Source organism: Colletotrichum spaethianum (assembly GCF_022836535.1).
Source record: "Colletotrichum spaethianum MAFF 239500 DNA, contig16, whole genome shotgun sequence".
NCBI lineage: Eukaryota > Fungi > Ascomycota > Sordariomycetes > Glomerellales > Glomerellaceae > Colletotrichum > Colletotrichum spaethianum.
In genome coordinates, this window is record NW_026054786.1 from 463,036 (window position 1) to 481,438 (window position 18,403).

An 18,403-nucleotide genomic window follows, 5' to 3' on the forward strand; every position below is an offset into this window, starting at 1 on the left:
TGTATTAGGAGAAGTGCTCAAAAGACCAGGCCGCCAGTTTTGTAGAACCGGTCCTCTTTTGAGAAGCCATCGTTAACAGCAAAATGAAAGCAGTTTGGATCACTGCTATCTCGGCTTCCGATTTGATATCCGGGGAGGTGTATGCCGTTGTTAGCTCATGCGGCTACGCGGCTCATCTGGTCTTACCATTAACTACATTAGCACGGAGTGAGGAGAAAGATATGTCGAAGGCGCATCCAAGTCATTGAGGGGCTGAATATGTGCATCGATTTTACGTGGTTATGATTCTATGCGGCAGGCATCACAGAACTAATTGTAGTATACGGAACGAAATCAAGTCAAAGAAAACTGACCCGGAGATGATCAATGTGACATCCTTTCAGTAGTAAAAAAGACATCATTGACTAATATCATAGTGCTACTATGGCATCTTCCAGCAGCTTAAGTTGGGTTCGGTTTATGCCCTTGACGTCACACACATCAGCCTTGGCGAACATTCCTGCGGCAATGATATCAATATATATTGATGTGTGGGAGCGGAAATGAACTATGCGTAAAGAGATAACTCGAAAAGAGTAATGCTGAAATTAGACGTATGATAAGACAAGACCAGGGGCGTGGTTTTACTCCGAAACGTCGAAATATACTGGATACAACGCGCCGTGTCTTTTGCTTGGTAGCAGATATCACTGGATATGTTTGTTAGGCCCGTCTGTCAATTCTGGGACACCTTCCCGCGTCGGACGGGCTTGCTTGTAGGCTGGGCTAACCAGCCACCAAGCCCTCACCTCGTGTCCCGCTCCTGCGACGGGGTGGCGTCGGGGGAAATGTCGACTGGCGTCCGTAGCGCCGCATAAGTCTAGCAAATCACAATCTGGGGGCGCAGACAATTAATTTATGCAACTTGGATTTCTTTCTTCCGTTATTCCCTCCAAGCGAACCCCATTCGATCTATATTGCAAGAAAAAGAAAAACATCCAAGACATGTCTGTCTCATTAAATCCTGATCTTACTCAGAGGATGAAAAATAACACACGGGATTCCTTAATGCAGGGCAGGACGGGAAAAAATAGACAAACGCCCCCCAGGTGCCAAATCCCCAACCGGACGCCCCCTCCCGGACATTGTTTGGCTTCAACACTGTCGGGGCATTACACACTAGACGATCCATCTCGTAGCCTATTGAGAAGATGGTGATGATTTTTTGTAACGTGACGAAGAGGATCGTGAACAATCAACTGGATAGTTCGGTGTTATCGGGGCCCACCACCTCAAGGCGCTTGCTCGTTGTTGTCGTCATGCGGCTGCAGCGGGTGCGTCTCCGTCGGCGAAGAGAGCGGTTCATCGATGTCTACGAACGCCGCCGCCGTAGCCGCCGCCTCGCGGAGGTCGCTGCGCGCCGAGAACCGCCTAATAGATCTTGTCGACGCGTCAGAGTACCGCCTCGTCATGTTTCTTTCGCTGCTTGAGACCTTGCGCTCTGGCGTCGTCGGCGCCGTCGCGGGGGCAGGAGGCGTGCTGGGAGAAGAGTCTTCCTTGGGAGTGTAGTAGTCCTTGTCCTTGGGAGAAGGCTCCTGGCTCGAAGACGGCTCGCCTCGGAGCGTCATCGCGTTGGACCATCGCTCCGTGTTAGGACGCGAAGGCTTGAGCAAGAAGGATCGCCTCTCGGGGAGCTCCTTCAAGGGGAACGGGCTGTCAAGGAGCATGTTCTTTTGAGCGATGTGCTCGTCTTCGTAGCGGGATGACGAAGTCGACAAAGGCTCCATAGGCGTGATCTCGTCGATATCCGCAACCATGGGGGTGGCGAAGCTTGAAATGCGCTTGTCGTGACCTTCACGGGGGTGGGCTCCTTGATCGTCATTGCGGAAGACCATCTCTCACTGCCACGCTTCTTGGTGTCCTTGCCGCCCACCTTTTCGTTCATGTTGTCATCGCCACCGGCGTCCTTAAGCGTCATGGCCGAAGACCAACGCTCGCTGTTGTGTCGGAAGCTGGGCGGGATCAAGGGCACGGGCTCAATAGTGTCGTCTTCCATGATCCTCTTGCCGGCCGTCTTCTCGCTGGATGAGGAGCCCGCGATGGAGGCGTCCTTGCTGGCCGTCTTCTTGAGGATGTCGTCCTTGCTGACAGCCTTTTCGCTGGCGGACTCGCCCTCGAGTCTGAGCGTGAGATATGTGACGCCCGACGGGTAGTAGCCCTCCTCGATGGCGCGCGTGAGATCGTACCGAGCCTGGTCGCTGATCGACCTGGTGAGACGCAGCTTCTTGATGTTCTCGCCGTCGACGGTCTCATCCCACGTCTTCTGGAACATGAGTGCGAGCTCGTTAACAAAGAGGAGAAAGTAAAAGCCAGCAATGACGGCCAAGTCTGAGACCTGATGGGTCGTCGGGTAGTCGGTATTCATCCGCCTGAACTCCGGGCTGCGCATACTGGAACGCTGAATCGTAAGTATCTTGATGATGGTGACGGCAATGCTCATGATCCAAAAGATCACGTTGGCCGGCTGCCAGTTGCGAACCCGACCCTTGGCGCCGCGGGTGGCCTGCATGACTGCGCATAAGCCGCAGCCCGCAAAGACGAAGGGGAGTAGACCGATGGCGTAGCGGAGCTGCGCCAGTCGTGCGATTTCGAGAATCTCCATGAGGAAGACGACGAGGATCGAGAAGTAGTAGGCCGACAGCTGGGCGTGTCTCTGCCATTCCTTCTTAACGGCATACCGCTTAATCTTGTCGACGATGATAACTGGCACGACGAAGTGGAAAAGGGCAAAGGTGACGACGATACGAATCCACGCCGGTAAGGGGATGATAATTGTGTCGAAGAAGCACGTCGACGGCAGAGGGCTGAACCTTGAGTGGACCGTCTAGACGGAAGTGTGAGCAGCAACATCGCGATATGCCAGTCAAGGCCAATGGAAATGGGAAGACTCACCAACCCTTCAGGGCGCATACCACACAACCTCTGCATGATGGCTACTTACAGCGAGAGAGAGAGGCAGGGGTGTTTCGGTTGGGGGCCTGGCAGCAGCTCTGGAACGACGAGAAACACGACGGGAAACAGGACAAGAGTTCGTCTCGAAAGGGAGACAGCTGCGGCATAACTTTATCTTAATATCATCAATGCCGTGCCGACAACACGTCGGAGGCGGGCGCCCCTCCTGCTCCATCGAGGTTGGTCCAAAGGTTGGGTGGACTCAGGCGCCCTCTGGCGTCTCTGTGCTGCAGCTCTTGGGGCATCTTCTGCTGGCGTACGCTCGGGGCTTTGCAGAAGGGGCGTTTCATTGTTGTCACACTGGTGACGACGAGTATATTTCGAGAGCTGTGCAGCAGGAGAAAGGTCGAGCGGCAGGGCCGCTTGCGGTGCATGATTGGTTGGGCGAGGGAGAGACACAGGGCAGGGAGTCAGAGTCCGATGGGGGAAGTCCATTCTAGAATTGCGATGGTCAGCATCTGGTGCTGGACGCTCCTGCACGGCAGCGCCGCCCAAATTGCATGTTGACAAAGTGCGGCAGTCTCTGTCTGTGAAAGGATGAGGCTAGACCCACGGCCCCTTGGTACGAGGGAGTCAGGGAGTGCCGAGCGGTGCTGCTTTAGCCCCATAGTGTAAGCCGTTAGGCCAGCGTAGATCCCGCTAGCACCGTGACGGTAGCAGAGACGGACCCGACGGCTGGAAGAGTGGTTTTCCAACGCTGGTGACCCAGGACACGTGCGTCCTGCAGACAGAGGAAGAGAAAGTGGCTGGCATTGTAGGTCGGTTAGCAAGCTGTCCGGCCGCCTGACCTCTCTCTTTCTCTTTTTCTCTCTCCAGTCAAACCAACCCCTCGGATGTGTTGGTTGCTATGCTGTGTTGGGGGCCCGACTAGACCTCCGACTAGAGTATGTTTCCCCTGCGGCGGCGGGAAACTGATCAGAGCCGTCTGCACGCTCGGCCCGCAGGGAGAGGCACCGTAAGATTGAGCTGGACGGAGTGTTGCTATAAATTGCTCTTTGACCGGCTGCTGCCATGCGATGAACTCTCACCGCGGTGCGAAGCGTATCTCAACCTGAGCCGCCGCGTTTGACCACTTGGTTTCCACGGTTTCCTTGCTTATTTGTTTGGGCGCCACAAAACATGTAATCGTCATGTCGGCTGATTTTTTTTTTTGTTTTTTCCGTCTGCTTCAGAGATGGGCCTGGAACAGGAGCTGAGGTGTTCCCGAACCGGTCGGTCTAGCTCCTCGTCGAGTGGCTCACTGTGGCCATAGCTCCTTCTACCAAAGGTCCGAGGAACATTTATGCAGGTCGTGAGCCGCTCATGATGGAGAGGAATCTGAATCAGGCGCACGATCTAGAAGGACGGGGAGGCGTCAACATGACATACGTCAGCAGCGTCGGGCGATGCGGGAATAGCCTCAAGAGCGGTGGGACGCAGAATTATCATGAGGATGGGATGGAGGAGAGAGAGAGAGAGAGAGAGAGAAGGAAGCAGGAGTTCGGGCGGTCGATTGAAAGAGAGCGATGAACCAAACTCTGTTGTGGATTGGAATTCAGACAACGGGCGACTGGAGATGCGGGACGGTAAAACAGGGGGGCCATCAAGAGGTGGAGGGGTGGAAACATGAGCGGTGGCACCCCGAGGAGCCTCTTTCCCTAGGTATTTCCCTCTTTCCTGCTCTGGCCTCGGCTGTCGGAGCAGGTCCGCCGCATGTGTCAGCAACGGAGGATGACTTTTTGCACGTGAGCGGATCACGACCCCAGCAGTTGCAATTCTGCCATCAGGAAAGGGTAGATAGGCGAGGTTGACAGGAGGACAATCGAGACAAAAGAAGCCGTGTACCCGTGTCGGGCGTGCTTACTGGTGTTGCTGCGAGAGTGGATTGCGGTGGCTCTCTCTGGTTGTGTTCGAGTCAAAGGCTTGCAGGATATAATTGGAGAGTGACAATCTCGACACTGAGACGTGGATCGGGTTTCTTCATCGGGAGGTTAAGCCCGTCGGTTGGATCTAGAGAATGGTCCCCGAATCATCGTCGGACTCGCCCTGCTGTCCCCCTGCTCGGGTTCGAGCGCGCCGACGCTGGCATGGTGCTGATCTTTCTGTCATGTGATTATTCAGCATTCAGTCAGTCAGGCAGGCGTTGTGCGTAGACGAGTATAGCATTGTTGAGCGTTGGGAATGAAATTGTTGGAGGATGGCAGGCGATGTAGTAGTCAGCATCAGCAGGCCAGGAGGTCTTCTGCGAAGCGTCCCAGGCTTGGTTGTTGAGAGGAATGGGCAGTGCTGTCCTGGTGACACAAGACTGCCAGGGGGCTTTTGGTTTGACCACACATCAACTATGTAACCACCTACCAAGTTTGCGGTGGGCAGAGAGATCTCGCATCTCGCCCAAGCGGTGCCAAGATCACCAAATCAGGCCCCCGTCCGCCCCTCTTTTTATCCGTACACTAGTGGTTACTTGGCTTGTAGATTTGGAAACTGGTCGCTGGCTGGCGGCCGCAGATGGTCCACTGGAAAGCTGCCATTTCTCATGCTTGAAAAGCTGTTGACCCCCGTGAGGCCGAGGTAAGTTGAAGTCGTGGACATGGTGGTCGGTTGCAAGAGGCAAGCATTAGTCGTGGAGGTCGCATGGGCTGGCTGCGCTGTACATACTGTATAAAGGCGTCCTCCATACATATCGCCACATTACATTCTCCAACAGATGCAGGTCACCCGTCAGGGTTGAGACGGAGACGGGCTTTTAAGTTGGCGACGAACTGCGTAGGCGTCCATACCTAAACCCGGGGTTGACGCGTTCCGTCGTCAGTGAGTCCAGCAGGTAGCTGCAGCCAAGGGCGACAGTAGCGTATCGTGTACTTTGAGGCTGATGCCAATCGAGCTGGTTTGGGATGTGTTCTCCTACCGAAACACATGTATCTCCTGTCACACCTTGCAGGAAGCTACTCTTGGTGGCCTGGCATTCCGCGTGCCAAAGCTCCGAAGCTGGGAAAGCCTCTTTTAGCAGCTAGGTACTACATACTAGGGTAGGTATCAGCGGGAGCCAGCTCCGAGGGCCCCCTCCCCCCTACCAGAGTACAATGTACACTAACATGGAAGCCAGCGGCCTTCGTAGCAGAGAGCCCAGAGGAGGGCCCACGTAACACGTACCAGCCAGTGGCGGATCGACCTGCCCCTGCCCGCCCGCCTGTCTACCTTGCAGGCCTGCAGCAGTGCAGCGTTCCAGCTCACAACCGTGACGCAATTAAAGTCCTGTCGCCCTCTTCACAGCTTGGCTTTGCGCTCTTGCCCGCAACACGTAGCTCCTCGAAACCTAGACACCAGAGCAACTCCAAGCTCTCCCTCGTCAAGTCTCGCAACTCGGCACACGTTGCAAACGCTGCGACCGTCAACTCTCTATCCCGTCGCTCGACAATTCCTACATTGCCATCTTTACGAGCCCTCGCTTGCCTGGAAATCCTGTAGCTTGAACCCTCCCCTTCCTCGCTCTACCCGTCAATCTCGTGTCCGTTCCTCACCTCAGTCCTCAAAGGCTCAACGGCCGTGAACTCTCCCACCATTCCGTCCATCATCACCGCCGCACTCGTCCTTTTGGCTGCCATCCTCACCGGCCTGTTTCTCGCAAAGTCTCCCGCAAACCCTGCCGTCGCCGCCAAAATGGACTGGACCAAGGGTATTATGCCCCTGCACCCGGTGCACAAACCTCCCTACACCGTCGAGTCGCCTGGCTACGAACGCGTCGAGGGCGAGACCCTCCCTCGCCGCCATTGGAAAGCCAAGGACGGCCTGCGAACTCAACCCCATCCCGACGTTCGCACAGTCTACGACATCGTCAAGCGGAGCGCCCAGGTTTACCCTAACGAACCCGCCGTGGGCACCCGGAAGCTCGTGCGCCTTCACAAGGAGAAGAAGAAGGTGCCCAAGAACGTTGATGGAGAGGTCATAGAGGTTGAGAAGGAGTGGCAGTTCTTCGAACTGTCCAGATACTCCTACATGACCTACGCCGACCTCCTCACCTACATCAACCAGATTGGCTCAGGCCTGCGCAAACTGGGTCTGAGCGAAGGCAGCAGAGTCCATCTGTTTGCGACCACCACGTACGTCCGAGAGCACAACCCTCCCCTATCCTCCCGTGTCCCGAGCACTCCGCGAAGGGAATCTAGGCTCGCCAAGAAGCTAACCCAACCTTCTGGAACCTAGTGCCAATTGGATGGCCATGTCCCACGCCTGTGGTTCGCAGTCCATCTCTATTGTTACCGCCTACGATACCCTCGGCGCCAGCGGCGTCGAGCACTCGCTGCTCCAGTCTAATGCTGAGGCCATGTACATCGACCCCCAGCTCCTCAAGACGGCAAGCGGAGCTCTGAAGAAAGCTGAGAATGTCAAGTTCGTCGTCTACAACAACAACTCCCTCTTTTCCGATGGCACCGAGGTCGATGCTTTCAGGAAGGCGAACCCCGACATCAAGCTTGTTAGCATTGAGGAGGTGCGCGCATTAGGCGAGGAGAACCCCGTCGAGACCGTCGAGGCCAAGCCTGAGGACCTATTCTGCATCATGTACACCTCCGGTTCCACTGGGCCGCCAAAGGGTGTACCCATGACCCACGGAGGTACTGTGGCGGCGAGTAAGTCATCCTTCCTCTGCTTCGAGAAACCGCCAGAAGCTAATCGTGCACAGTTACCGGCCTCTACACCTGCGTCGAGGAATGTGTCAGCCACAGGGAGTACGTCCTGGCATACCTGCCCTTGGCTCACATCTTTGAGCTCGTCCTCGAGAACCTTGTCCTATTCGCCGGCGGCACTCTGGGCTATGGCAACCCTAGAACGCTTTCCGACGCGTCGGTCAAGAACTGCGCTGGTGACATGCGCGAGTTCCGGCCGACGGCCCTGGTCGGTGTGCCGCAAGTCTGGGAGACGGTGAAGAAGGGCATCATGGCCAAGGTCAACAGCTCTGGTCCTCTCATCAAGGCCCTCTTCTGGGGTGCATTCAACTACAAGACCTTCATGGTCAAGTATGGACTCCCAGGCGCAACCCTCTTGGACAACATCGTCTTCAAGAAGGTGCGCGACATGACGGGTGGCCGTCTTCGCTTCATTATGAACGGTGCGAGCGGCATCTCGGACGGGACGAAGCACTTCCTCTCCATGACCGTTGCGCCCATGTTGACAGGCTACGGTCTGACTGAGACGGCCGCCAACGGCGCCCTTGGCGACCCTTTGGAGTACACATCTACCGCCATTGGTTCCATCCCTGCTGCCGTTGACCTCAAGCTCGTCTCCATTCCGGATCTGAACTACTACGCGGACGCGAACCCGCCCCAGGGTGAAATCTGGATCAAGGGACCCCCTGTGCTGAAAGAGTACTACAAGAACCCGGAGGAGACAGAGAAGGCCATTACCAAGGACGGATGGTTCAAGACGGGTGATATTGGCGAATTCGATGCTGTCGGTCACGTGCGCGTAATCGACCGCGTCAAGAACCTTGTCAAGATGCAGGGCGGAGAGTACATTGCCCTCGAGAAGCTGGAAACCGTCTACCGCGGCAGCCCCTACATCGCTAACCTCATGGTCTACGGCGACGGCGAGCACTCTCGTGCCATTGCCGTCATCGCCCCCAACGAAAAGGTTCTCGCTGAAGAGGCGAAGAAGCTTGGTGTTGATGAGCACAACATGCACACCGATAAGAAAGTCATTGATCTTGTACACAAGGACCTCGTATCACTCGGCAAGAAAGCTGGTCTGACAGGCCTCGAGATCATCGGCGGTGTCGTTCTGACCGAGGAGGAGTGGACCCCGGACAGTGTAAGTGGCCCTACCAGCGGCAAGCCCGAAACAGGAACTCAGACTGACATTGCATACAGGGCCTCGTTACTGCCACCCAAAAGGTCAACAGGAGAGTCATCAGGGAAAAGTACAAGGCGCAGATGGAAAAGGCTTTCAGTGAGTGATCGGGGAGGGAATGAGACGTTGTTGAAGGAAATCATTTTCCCCATCACACACCGAGACAGCCGATATCTTGTTCCAAGCTTTCCCCTTCAACAAGACCGCCAAAATCGAGTAATGGCAGAAAAGCGGGGCTGAAGGGAGGGGATGGAAGGGACGAGAACTTTGCTTTGCTCAACAGGGATTGCGACACATTATTGTCTTTGTAGCACTGAATGATCTGTCATGATGTACACTATTACCCAGTCTGGATTACCAAAAACTCGACTTGCTTAACCATCCCTGTATCGGTTACCCCATTCGTGGGGTGAGTGTAGCCTCAAGGGACAATACAATGATTGACGTGATGGGCTCGCTCAAGCTCTGGCACTCGGCGTGCCATGCATGGATGGAGGGCCTCTGCAACTGAGCTTTTGCTCCGCCGAGATGGGTGTCCCGTCCACACACAACTTCACCAGCGTTCTCCCGTCATCCTTCACTTTCACTCACGTTTAAAAGAAGGCACATACATGGCAGGGTCATCTTCAAGTACGATCCAGTGTTTTATTCCATTTTTTGGTTTGAATATGTGTGTGTCATTTTGTTCGGCGCAAGAGCGATATACCTCCGTCGTGTCTACGCTCGACAACGCAATATATATGCCGCTGCTGCCAAATACCGTCTCCTGTTCCATCTACCATTGCAGAGGCTCTACATGTGGCTCGTCTGCCCAGTCGGAAGTGAGTCCCCACAGCTGCTGTCGGAACCGACAGTGGGATGTCTCCTCTGTCGTCCGAGTATCGCGTCCGAACTCCTAGTCCCGGGGCGCACGGGAGCTGAGTCCCTCTTTGACGGCCTCCAGGATCAAGTCCTTGGCCTTCTCGACGCCGTCGGCGGTGCCGATGACCTCGATGGCATCCTCCTTGTCGTCGTTGCGGGGCACGTTGATCTTGCAACCGCTCTGCTTACGGATGGAGTTGACCTTGCTGCCGCCCTGGCCGATGACGTAGCGGTACGTCTTGGGGTCAGGCAGGACCAGGTAGCCCGTGTGGGTGTTCTTGCGGGCCTGCTCGATGGCTGAAGCGATGGCAGCCTTGGCCTTCTCGATGTTCTCGGGAGAGCCACGGAGAACCCAGGCGATATCGCCGTCCTCGCCAGCGGCGCTGTCCACAACCTTCCAGGAGTGGACATCGGCAGTGGCATCATCGTCGTCGGTAATCAAGGGCAGAGCACCGCCGTTGCTGCGGCTGGCACTGGGCTTGGGAGGCACGCTCTGGCCAGCGTGGTCGACGGAGATCTGGTGGTTGTTGCGGAGCTGGCGGAAGAACTGGCCGTTGTTGGAGATGGAGTGGTGCAGGCTGCGGGGAACCTGGAGGGTCTCTCCCTCCTGCTCCTTTACAAGCGAGGCAATGTGCTCCTTGGCTTTCTCAACGTTCTCGGGGCGACCGGTGATCTTGACGCCGGTCTTGCCGTCGCCCTGGCGGGGGATGTCGATCGAGACAGTAAACTGGGACTCGAGTTGTCGCTTGGCATCTCCACCACGGCCGATCAGGGTTCTGTGCTTCTCGGTGGGGACGTCCAGAACCTCGGTGACTTGGCTCTCCTTCTCTGCGACGATCTCTTCGATCCTTGCGCAGATCTTGTTGACAATGTCAGAACGACCCTCAACCTTGATCGTGTTGCCATCAGCCTCCTGCTTGGGGAATTGGATGGTACGGGCAAGCTCGCGGCGGTCATCGGATCCACCAGCCTTGACAACCAGGTCACGGAGGTTGGCACCTGCCACGTGTTAGTTTGAGCTGAGCGAATTGGGATGCCAATGATCTTACCTCCAGAACCGATAAGAGACTTGTGGTGCTTCTTATCCACCTCAATGGTTCTCACAATGGTATCGTTGAAAACATCTCTCTTCTCCTCGAGAGCCTTCTTGGCAGCCGCCACCTGAGACTTGGTACCCTTAATCTGGATCTCGACAGTGTCGGCGTCGCGGCCGCTAGGAATGTCAATCTTAGCGCCGGAAGAAATGCGAAGCTCCTCCAAGGCAGCACCGCCCTGTCCAATAATCGACGGGACCTGCTTCTGCTGCACAGAGACAGTCGCCGTAAAAGAATTGTCCTTCAGGTACTGGAGGAGAGACAAGATCTCGTCGCGAGCCTCATCCGCTCCCTTCTTGGGACCGCGGACGATAACTTCGTCGGGCTCCTGCTGACGCTTGGGTTTGCCGGCATCGCTGGCAGCGTCGGCGTTTGCATCGTCGTCCTTGGGAGCCTTGCCGGATCGCGGGAAGAAGATCAAGACCTTGTACTTGCTCTGCAGGCGGTTTGTGACGCTTCCTCCTGCACCGATGAGCTCGCGGTGGAACTTGGGGTCGACCTTGAGGATGTGAGTGACCTCATCGGCCAGAGTGCGGCCGAGGGAACTGATGTGCGCCTTGGCTGCCTCGGCCTTAGCCTTGGGGCCCTTGAGCTCGACCTTTCCGTCCTGCACCTGAATCTCGACGTCGAAGCGGTCACGGAGCTCCTTGATGTTCGAGCCACCCTTACCAATGAGGTGATTGGCGAACTTCTGGGGGAAGTCGAATGACATGGTAAAACCACGCTCCTTCTCATCCTCCTTCTCTTGCTCAACGAACTCAATGACCTTGGTCTCGAGCTTCTTGACGGCGGAGGCAGGACCACGGAGAGTAACGACAGTGCCAACCGAGGATACGCGGATGGGGATCTGGTCATCGGGCCGGTTGGCCTGCTCCTTCTTGATGAAGCGGCGAAGGCGCTCGTGGAACCTACCAAAGTCAGCATGATACACTCTTACAACGGGCTCAAGACAACAACTTACTTCTGGGGCACGTCAATGGAGGCAGAGGCGATCTGCTCTTGCTTGTTGATGATGTCCAAGATCTGCTTGCGCGCATCCTCCAGGCCCTCCTGGAAAGCACGGATCTCGTCCTGGGAGGGCGGCCGGTCTTAATCTCAGGCTTGGGCTCGGGAGCAGAAGGGCCCTCGAAGACCAACAGAACAGGGGCGTCAGGCTCACCAGCCTCGGGGAGGATGACGTGGACGCCGTGGTTGTTCCTCATGCGAGGGCTGACATCCTTGATGAGGTAGTTGTGGTAGAAGGGGTCAACGGGAATGGGGGCAATTCTAGCAGGAGGAATAGCGTGGACAAGCTTCTCGATGGCCGATTGAGCCTGGAGAACACTCTTGCCATCACGCGCATACAACTCGTATGGGGAGGCGCCGTTGGCGGAGAAGGGAGTGTTGATGTGAGTGCTGTGGGCTCTCTCAATCTCGTCGAACAGATCACGGTGACGCAGGTAACGGGTGACATTGCGGGCATGAGTGTTGACACCGCCGGGGGCGTTCTTGTGGAACCGGCCGATGTCGAAAGTGGAGAATTGCATGTTCATGGCTCTGTCCATGGCAGTCTCGACACCCTTGCTCAGCTGAGCGGTAGGGCCAATGACGGTAACAGAGTCATCGTCCTCGTCCGTTGGCAAGAGGATGGTGCAACCAGTCTGGTTGAAGAAGTCATCCAGAGACTCGCCGCGGCGGCCTGCGATGAACTGGTGGCGACCCTTCTGCAGACTAAACTGGTCGATGGCGAGCTGGTTCTGCAGCTCCTGCACACGACGCTCGATCTCGGCACGCGCAGCTTGGACGGCAGCACGGTCACCAGCTAGCTGGATGTGGTTGTCGGCAGCGGGGACGAACACGGGGCGCTCACCCTCGCCAGCAGCGAGGTTGCGGCCACGAGGAGCCCAGATTTGGTGGGGAGGGACGCGAACCTGAACACCGTTGTTCTCGTACTGGCTGACATGGCTGTTTCCAGGACCCGCAATAAAGGGGTAGAACTCAGCAGGGATGCCGCGCAGCTTGGTGTTGACGTTGGCTGCACGTTCGCCAGCAATCTTCAGAATCTCGTTGCGAGCCGAGGCAGCGGAGAGAGCGTTGCCCTCGACGAGAACATCGATGGTGGAGTCGTCATCCTCGTCGACAGGGGCACTACCCTCCTCCACCTTAGGAAGCTGGACGCGAGCACCGGACTTCTCTTGAATAGCCTTGATGACAGAGCCACCCTTTCCAATGATGTGGGCACGGGCGGACTGGGGGATCGGGACCTTGATAGTAGTCTAAAAGAAAGAAAACAATGTCAGCGTGGCTGCCGAGCTTGGTGGCGTCGTTGGTCTCCTACCTTGGTGCCAATCTGCTGGACGAGGTCCTTCAGGGCCTGCTGAGCAACGTCCTGAGGGCCAGTCGCATCAAACTTCAGTCTTCCATTGGTAGCGGTAGACAGAGTGATGTTGGCACGCGACTTGCGGTTGATGTCCTTCATGATGTCCGGGATGGGGCGCTTCAGCTGGCCACGCGGGAGGATAAACTGAGGCTCCAGTACAACCGTCTCGACGTTGCGACCAGGGATCGACATGGAAGGAGGGCCATTCTTCGGGGTGGCAGCTCCCGAAGCGGGAGTCGAGGAGCGGGAAAGACCGTTGGCGGGGGTGGAAACGTTGCTCTTGGCTCCCCAGATGGGGCGGCGTTGGTCTTGGACTTGGGGCCACCGGCTCCGAGCTCAGGGAAAAGATCATGGGACTGAGGGTCGAACTTCTTGCCAGGAGCAGAGGTTTCCTTCTGCTTGCCCGCAGCCTTGGTGGAGATAGGGTCGGCCCAGGTCGCCGAGTCGCCAGACTTCAAGGGGAGGTCCTCATCAGGGACATCTTCGACAGTGGGGTGGTGGTCGACATGAGTCTGAAGAAGCTTCTGAGCAGCCGAGGGCTCAGCACCGTTGGAGGTTGTAGGATCGACAGAAGCCATTGTATAGCGTGACGACCAGTGTAGTCGTCGATGGGATGCGATAGAATCGTGGGAGTATTCGGAGAGCGTTTCGGTATATCTGAAAGGGGTAGCCACGATTAGCTGTGCGTGTAGCGACAACGGAGGGTACGATGCGAATGCGTGCATAAAACTCGAGCCAGGGGAAGGAACTTACAACTAACGATATATACGGCAATTGGGGACAAGACCAGTAGAATCAGACTTCCGATGAAAGAAGGCTGAAGCGCGAGAAACCGTTGAGCAGCAGATGAACCGATGGAGAGGATGGACTTTGTTGCTGGCTTAGAACATTGTGACCCGGAGCGGCAACAATGATCGAATCCAGGTGAGGTTGAATCGCGATAGAGGAATTGGCAGAGTAGACGAGCCAACCAATTGATGGTCCGAAAGGATGGGGGAGATGGGAGAAGGGCGTTGAGATGGGATGGGGTTTGAAGGGGAATAAGGGTGAGGTGGAAGTTTCTCGACTCCACGACGATGGTCGAGCTGTTCAATTGGAATGGAATTTCTGGCGGGCAGGGATTCTACTTCCAGATAGGTTCCGTCTGGCCAGCGGTGCGCTGCCAGCACCATCAGCTTCTCCACTTTGCGTGACCCCACACTTGAACTCAGCCACAACCTAAAGTGTTAAGGCGCGGGCCAGCCGTTGCGCCTGGAAGGACCAGCCCCAATTGCAGCTCCCGTCATTGGACGAGCTCCGGGAGACAGCTCCGGCATCACGTGGGGCGCGCCGGTTCGACGTGGCCCGGTGTGTGTCCCGGGCCTAAACTCAACCGATCCTCGGACGCCTAGGTCTCACTCAGCCGGCCCCGGAATCTGGGGCTGCAGCCGAGTCGAGGATGCTCAAGGAACTGGAGGTGTGTGCGTTCCCTGAATGGATCTGCCAGGAAGGGGTCTCGAACAATGTGATGCTCTCGTACTGGGGTTGAGTCTAGGCCTTTTGCGGCTGATCAATATCCGTGGGCTCAATAGTGAAATTTTGTAAAGTATAGGGATGCAGCAGGACAATTTGAGGTTCATGTGTTTGAGAGAGTAAAATATGTATTCAAGGGTGATCATCCATTTGAAGTCGTCTTCGTCGCGCAGTCTGCGTCGCTGCGCGTCGGATCGGAGTCTCAAAAACTGTCAGCTGCGTGCAGCCGTTCAGTAAGGTAAAGGCCTCTCCATACAGGCGCGAATATGGTTCATGACGTTTATAAATCTCGGATCTTTCGACACAACCAAATCTACCATGCCATGTAGCCTTGTGGATGTTTCCGTGATCTGATGTCTCGGGCTTACTTAACGGCCGGTCCTTCCACCTGCTGGGTGGATTGAACAAGCAACACCGCAGCTACACAGCTGAAGGACAGAGACATCCTGGTTCCAAGGAACAATCCATGGAGCATTGCCTATTGAAACATTCAAAGTTTGAGCAAAATCGTCATTATCATTTCCGTACATTGCACAAAAGAGGCACAGTACGTGCCAACGAGGACCTCCGCTTACTCCTGAAACCAAGCTGCATGCAACCACCCGATCATTCAGATCTGGGAAATCAACTTGTTGAGCACTCAAACCGAACCTCGTTAGACTTGATACTGGCCAGGTCGTTGAAGCCCAGATTACCCTAGTCCCATCGGCCCTGGTAACCTAAGAGCCGTCAGCGCATGATGTTTGACTACTGGACTCAGCGGGAGTCAGGTCGAGACTTCGGTATTGAAAGCTTCTGATAGCACTTTGAGAGAACAACCAAGTCCGTTGTGCTCGCATTGAAGCACGTGAAGATGGCACTGATATTGCAACCGCGGGAAATGGCTTAGCCAGCTAGACTCGAGCAAAGTCATTCGATCTAAGATCGAAGGTGGAATGTTCTCAGCTGTCCCGAAAACTTGCTGCCAAAGGTGGCGGACACAGGGGTTGAGTGGCTTCATGTCAAGACATCCTGCATTCTGAAGAAAAGAAAAGAAATAGCAAGGGAGCGTTTAATTTGTCTTTGCAACAAACAAGCATACCGCAGATGTGCGACATAATCAAACATTAGCAACAGGGAGAGACATGCCGCGATTGGGAATCGGCAGGTAATGAGCCTGTGTCGGGCGCAGACTAATCGCATGATGCCATCCATAACCCAGACTCGTCCACGTTCGACGCGCAAAGGAGTCGAGGAAGCGATGCGATCCAGGGCGGGGTCGTCGTGCGCCCCCTTCTTGCAAACAAGTAGATAAAGTAAGCTTCAGATAGACTCAGTGTCCCCATTTTACTAAGAATTGGATAAAGGTGAAATTAGATCCCTCTACGCATTTAAGTTTTGAGTTTTGAGTTTTTGGTTCCGGCAAAGCGTAGATGCGCGTACCCAAGGGTCCATAGAACCCTATCTGTGTTTGACAACAATATCTCATGAAGTCATCGATGCGCATGGCAGAGACAAACACCTAGGACGTTGTTAGCGCTAGGTTTTAGCTATTTGTCTACGTAGATTGGCAGAAGAAGCCCGCTGGCACCGTAAATGAGCTTAACGACTTGATTAAGACATGCCGCTGAGACAGTGACTTGTACCCAGCCTATTCGCCGTAGCAGTTCGACCAAAGCTGTCTTAAGCTCTTGTGATCGTGTAGCAAATAGGATGACGCATGAACTGTAGGGTCTGTCAAACAAATTTGCGGGGTGTTCTGGGAATGGGATTTGGGCGAAGCTACGGCGGCAGAAAGCTGCAAAATCCTTGCCTGGTAGGCACAGTGACGCGTCGGTGTTTTCGGCGCAAGCATCATCCTGATACGAGGATGTTGAATAAGGCATGTAATGTCGTGATGACACGATATCAACTCCATGAGGCTCTAGTGACAGCCTCAAGACAAGGAAAACGGCCGCGATCTCATCAAAACTAGTAGTAATCTGACGAGCGACCTCAATCCGACCAAGGCGGATGGGCCGGTGAAATCCCGATACAAGGTTGGAGGTAAATGAAGCGCAGGTAACACCGATGTAAATAATTGACGAGGCTGAACAAATCCACTGCGCCGGTCGTATCAGGAATGCTTTCCATCTAGTGGCAGTGCAGAAACTTGGACGCAGGAGCGGGTGAGCTGGGCGCGGTGATGTCCCCAAACGAGCAACAATGATGACATAGGCGCGCAGTTCCTTGGTAGCATCCCCGTCTCGTCGCCGCTAAGCACGGAAACGGGACCTAGTTATATTGGTGTAACGGCTTTGCTTGATGCGGTGGGAAGAAGGGGAAAAGGTCTGGCGCCACTGCTGATGGTTGTTGGTTCCGCCCCATCCAAGTTATGCCTTCCATTGAACCATGGGCCGCAGTGTCGCAGGTGCACACCACCAAGCCGCACGGAAATTGGCGATGGTGTTTGTACCTCGAGGATGGCCTAGGCGGTGGTGGTGTTGTTGTTGTCGTCGTTGTCGTCGGACCCCCTTCCAAAACGATTGGGGAAAAAGTTGCTGGGCAGCGTTTCGGGCAGCGGATAGCAGGCAACGGGACCACGGGCGGGAAGCCGGTTGCAGTTAGGAGAAATTGGCATGTCATCTCCAGGGGTTCAGCGCTTCGCAGACAGGCATCGATGTAACTCTCGCGGTTGGAGTCTGCTGGAGTCTGTTGGAGATGAGGAGGGTTTAATGCCTGAAGGGTGCAAGCGTTGCGACAGCGGTTGACTAAGACCCAGGCGATGAAGCATTACCGGGACCGTTTTGTGGAGCAACAGAGTCCAACTCCCCAGTCATCCCCTCGATGGTTTGAAACAAGACACAAATTCTCAGGGCAGGCCCGCTGGGCCAGCTCATGTCGGGTTCAGGAGCCGGAAGGCCAGAAAGACGCACTGGCTAGGAGTGTCCCACTTCAGCACTGGATTGCCCCAGGCCCTTGGATAGGTAGATCGGGTGAGGAAGAGGGCGGTCGGTACGTACACTACAGATACCTCGACTTCACATGTGTCCCTTAGCACGATATGATATTGCACCTTGTTTGCGGCACGCAGCCGTGATTATCTCTTCATTCCCAAGTATCCAGCCTGACCAAGGCAGGGCGCGCTGCTTGGTAGTTGCTGAAGGTAATTACGGACATATTACTGGAACAATAATAGAAGAATTGGAGAAGGCGGAAAGAAGGAGTGGATGGAGGGCTGAAGTTCCTCGGCTTGCTTCTGGTCGTTCCATTTGCTGGATGGAAGATCTTTTGGCAAGTGGAGAGCTTCTTCTGGTCTGATGGCGGGAAAGCGCAGGATGACGGCCATTCCCGCGGCTGATTGGACCGGCCCGCGTGTGCTCAACCCAAGGTCACTAGCGGAGTGGTGGGCGGGAAACCAGGGAGGGTGTGATGTCTTGGACGAGGCTTTGGCACAGTGTCGTTTTGGACCATCGTCACCTTTGAGCGACGGCCTAGATGACCACTTATAAGGATCTACAAGCTGGAAATGATTCGTCGGAGCCCACAGCGGATTCTGCTGGAAAGTAGTCAACTTGAGCAGCTCGCGGGACAGGAGCAGTAGGTATTCGGCGGGGTTGACAGAGAACATCGACTCCAAGCGACTTCGTGTAGCCCCGGCATTGTGTGATGAGAGCGTGTCTGTACCGCCCACATGCCCGCAGCAGAGCGATACGTACCTCTCTCGTACGGGGCTGTTCAATTATCTGAATTAAAAGACACGGATAGGGTCGCACACGTCCAATCGGCTCATCTCGCCGTCGACGAC

At 55.4% G+C, this 18,403-nt stretch overlaps 3 protein-coding genes across 3 annotated transcripts; 1 reads left to right on the forward strand and 2 right to left on the reverse strand.

Annotated features, from left to right (window-relative positions):
• Nucleotides 1–1,271: 1,271 nt before the first annotated feature.
• ColSpa_06639 (uncharacterized protein) lies at nucleotides 1,272–2,967 on the reverse strand (the record flags this gene model as incomplete). The annotated part of the gene is made up of 3 exons (XM_049272851.1): nucleotides 1,272–1,831; nucleotides 1,882–2,863; nucleotides 2,932–2,967. The coding sequence occupies 3 exons, from the start codon at nucleotides 2,965–2,967 to the stop codon at nucleotides 1,272–1,274; spliced, it is 1,578 nt and encodes a 525-aa protein (XP_049128808.1).
• A 3,660-nt stretch (nucleotides 2,968–6,627) lies between these two features.
• On the forward strand, nucleotides 6,628–8,918 carry ColSpa_06640 (acyl-CoA synthetase fum16; the record flags this gene model as incomplete). Its single annotated transcript, XM_049272852.1, has 4 exons — nucleotides 6,628–7,067; nucleotides 7,171–7,595; nucleotides 7,649–8,772; nucleotides 8,832–8,918. The coding sequence occupies 4 exons, from the start codon at nucleotides 6,628–6,630 to the stop codon at nucleotides 8,916–8,918; spliced, it is 2,076 nt and encodes a 691-aa protein (XP_049128809.1).
• Nucleotides 8,919–9,706: 788 nt separating this feature from the next.
• ColSpa_06641 (virulence protein SSD1) lies at nucleotides 9,707–13,703 on the reverse strand (the record flags this gene model as incomplete). The annotated part of the gene is given in 6 exon segments (XM_049272853.1): nucleotides 9,707–10,671; nucleotides 10,722–11,674; nucleotides 11,728–11,816; nucleotides 11,828–13,021; nucleotides 13,084–13,433; nucleotides 13,451–13,703. 6 exon segments carry the CDS (start codon nucleotides 13,701–13,703, stop codon nucleotides 9,707–9,709), a joined length of 3,804 nt encoding a protein of 1,267 aa, XP_049128810.1.
• Between the last annotated feature and the right edge of the window lie 4,700 nt (nucleotides 13,704–18,403).